This window comes from Melanaphis sacchari, unplaced genomic scaffold (assembly GCF_002803265.2).
Source record: "Melanaphis sacchari strain LSU unplaced genomic scaffold, SCAv2.0 Contig19_pilon_pilon, whole genome shotgun sequence".
NCBI classification, from domain to species: domain Eukaryota; kingdom Metazoa; phylum Arthropoda; class Insecta; order Hemiptera; family Aphididae; genus Melanaphis; species Melanaphis sacchari.
In genome coordinates, this window is record NW_020270975.1 from 817,576 (window position 1) to 820,675 (window position 3,100).

At 24.3% G+C, this 3,100-nt stretch overlaps 1 protein-coding gene across 1 annotated transcript in view; it reads right to left on the reverse strand.

Moving 5' to 3' along the window:
- Positions 1-1,666, reverse strand: part of LOC112592918 (kinesin-like protein subito) — a 2,084-nt gene extending 418 nt beyond the window's left edge. The window contains exons 1-4 of the mRNA XM_025337079.1: positions 1,588-1,666; positions 1,380-1,522; positions 743-857; positions 382-615 (exon numbers count right to left, since the gene is read on the reverse strand). Coding sequence (XP_025192864.1) covers positions 382-615; positions 743-857; positions 1,380-1,503 — 473 coding nt within the window. The 5' untranslated portion in view covers positions 1,504-1,522; positions 1,588-1,666. The remainder of the gene's footprint in view (positions 1-381; positions 616-742; positions 858-1,379; positions 1,523-1,587) is intronic.
- Between the last annotated feature and the right edge of the window lie 1,434 nt (positions 1,667-3,100).

The window sequence follows — 3,100 nt, forward strand, 5'->3', positions numbered from 1 at the left end:
AAACTTATAAATCAACATTTATGAAAGATACTTATAGTTATAAAAAATTTAAAAGATTATAAATAGCTAAATAGAAGATTCAAAATATTTTAAAAATTGTACCATGTAATTTATGAAAATTTTAAGTATTTATGATTATCTTTTTTTTGAGTTAAACCAAAAAAAAATTCAAAGTTTGTTAAAAACTGGTTTTACATTAAAATCTTTATTTTCCCTATTTATTTTTTTTCATTTCAGTAAATTTTAAAGTGCAATCTTTTTTTTATTTTTATTTCCCAGAGATTAGTTTATACTTTAAAATCAATTTGCTACCCGAGAAACATATAATTGAAAAGTCGATACTTTCATTGCTCTGCTTAAATTATAAAATTTATTACTTACCCTGCTAAATCTACTAAATTGAGCTTCATTTCTTTATGTTTACTTTTATAACTTATCATGCAAATACAGTGTGATCGACTGGATTCCGCATTCATACTTGTGGATGAAACACTTTTCCTCATGTTACCCACCTCCAAAATTTTGATGGCATCATTACAATTAGTTATTTTTATTTTCGTTAAATTTTTAAATTTGATGTCACCTTTTGAACTAATACTGAACTTTAATTTTTCACTAAATTATAAAAGACACATTAAACCACATAGTTATTTTTTATCGGACTAAATTATTATTATTATTTTTTTACTAAACTATTTTTACGCTAATTATCTTGTAATATTGATTTTGTTAATAAGCTTACTTCAATTTCGCATGTTTTGTTTTTTTCAATGGTAAATTGTTTGCGTCTATTGATAAATCGTACACGTCGTCGTTGTATATTTCAATGTATTCCAATGAAAAATCGTGATGTAGTTCTAAAAAAATTTTTTATTAATGCGATTTGAAATTAAAAATGTATAAAATGAACTTCAATAATTACCTTCTAAGCAACCTATAGAAATAACATTCTTGGTCACTAGGCAATTCATTTTTAATTAATTTATGTTTTTAACCGTGACCAAATTATATAATATTATGTACACATTTTTAAAATATTTAGATAAACTAAAATATTCAATTCTCTTACTGGTAAATGAATGTACTAATAGTCAATAGATTATTATGCTCGTAGAAATGTATTTATTATTTTTTCTTACTAAATAAATTAATATTTTTCAAAAAATCGATTTGCGTACATTTGAGTATATTATGAATGTAATAGATTTATCGCGAAATCACTTACTTTGTATATATGACATAATATATTAAATTATAATACAACTAAGAAAAAATATAAAGATATAATTGGTTATTACTTATTAGTTATTACATGGAAATACTGATTCTTTAAAATTAGAAATAATACTATTTGTTTTATCAGTACACAAAATAAATACTTTTTTTTTCTTGGTTTTTGGTCGTTGAAATATACCGCCAAACAAATTGATCTCCATCCACCTTTATCTTCCTTATAATCCTCCGTGGTACCTCTGATAATATCCTTCCCGTATCCGTTTTCATGCAATCCAACTATAATAAACTATTATATAATATATATTATTAGATTATTATTATTATTATATAGTCTTTCTGACGATTTCTTACCGACCGGATTATCTTCAATTATTAATATTCTCAGTTCTCATAGTCCGGTAATTGACCTAGTTAACGAATATAATCAAATTTTACGTGTTCTTTAAATAAACATAACTTACATTTTATGTTTATCAAAGCTTGTACATTTACGTGTGTAATAAATATTGTATTTCAATATTTGGTACACAAAGTGAACGACTACATTGTGAAAAAAATTACACAATGTTAAATTAGAGTGACCATTTCATAAAAAAGTGACTATATTGTGAAATATTTTCGAATTTCACGTAGTGTAAAAAATCTGTTTCCATTTCATGAAATGGTCATCTTTTCATGAAAAGATGAAGTTCATCAAGTAGCTACGACATACATATTTTTGGCCATGCATGCCTGCTTACATCTACCTCCTTTTTTGAATTTCATTTTCAATAATTGGTTTTTTGGATAGTTCTTCGAGTTTATTGTTATATCGTTCCCGCCATTGTCTTGTGTGAGAATAGTTTTCTTACCTATATTTTTCATCTATTTCAAAGTCAACTATTTCAAGACATATCAATCCAGTTATTGATTTATTATCCAAAAACATACTATCTTAACTATCACATTAATTTAAAAAAGTACACCATCATTTTCTATAGTTATTAAAAATTTACTTACGTATACTTCAAGTTAAAAATTATTATAAAACTATTTTCAAAAATTTCCTACAGCTCCACTAGAATTTAATATTCACACATAAATATATATGTTATCTCATACAACATGATTTTAAGCATTTAGAAACAAATACTGATGAATAAATTTAAAATATCCATCTATTAGTTATTTATTTATTTATAAATATTTTTGAAGTTTGAATAGATTATAAACACACCTCCTTCACGAATGTAGGACTCTTAAAAATCAAAAATAAACATATCCACACTCTTCAAAATATTCATATTTTTTATAGTTAGTTGGATTTAATTAATTTTGACTCAATTATATATTTAACAAAAAAAAAAAAAAAACAACGATTTTATTGAATATTAAAAATATTTTTTGTGGAAATTCAAAACATTATACAGGGCGATTCAAAATTTATGTTACAACCATTTTATCATATAAATATTCAAATTAGTGAAAAATATATGGTACAAAAGTTTTTTGATGTAGAAACATCTATTACGATTTCACAATTTAAAAATTTTTAACAACATTTTAGGGGGGTTTGGGGGGGTCAACTTTAGAAATTAAAATGGAAACCTATACTTTTTTTTGCAATCATAATGTGGGGGAAATTTTTTAATGAATTTTAGTGAATGAACAACATTAATTAATGCAAAACTCTATGCTTGAGAGCTATTTACAAATTTTAGAAATTGTAATAAATTGACCATATGCCGACAAGTAGCTAATAGTGTCATTTATCAGTTATCACGTCATAATGAGCCGCTCCCGCGCACTTGTACAAAAGATTATTATATGCTTGTTGTATCATTGTATGTTATCCGCAATATTAATAATACATTTTAATGTGTTT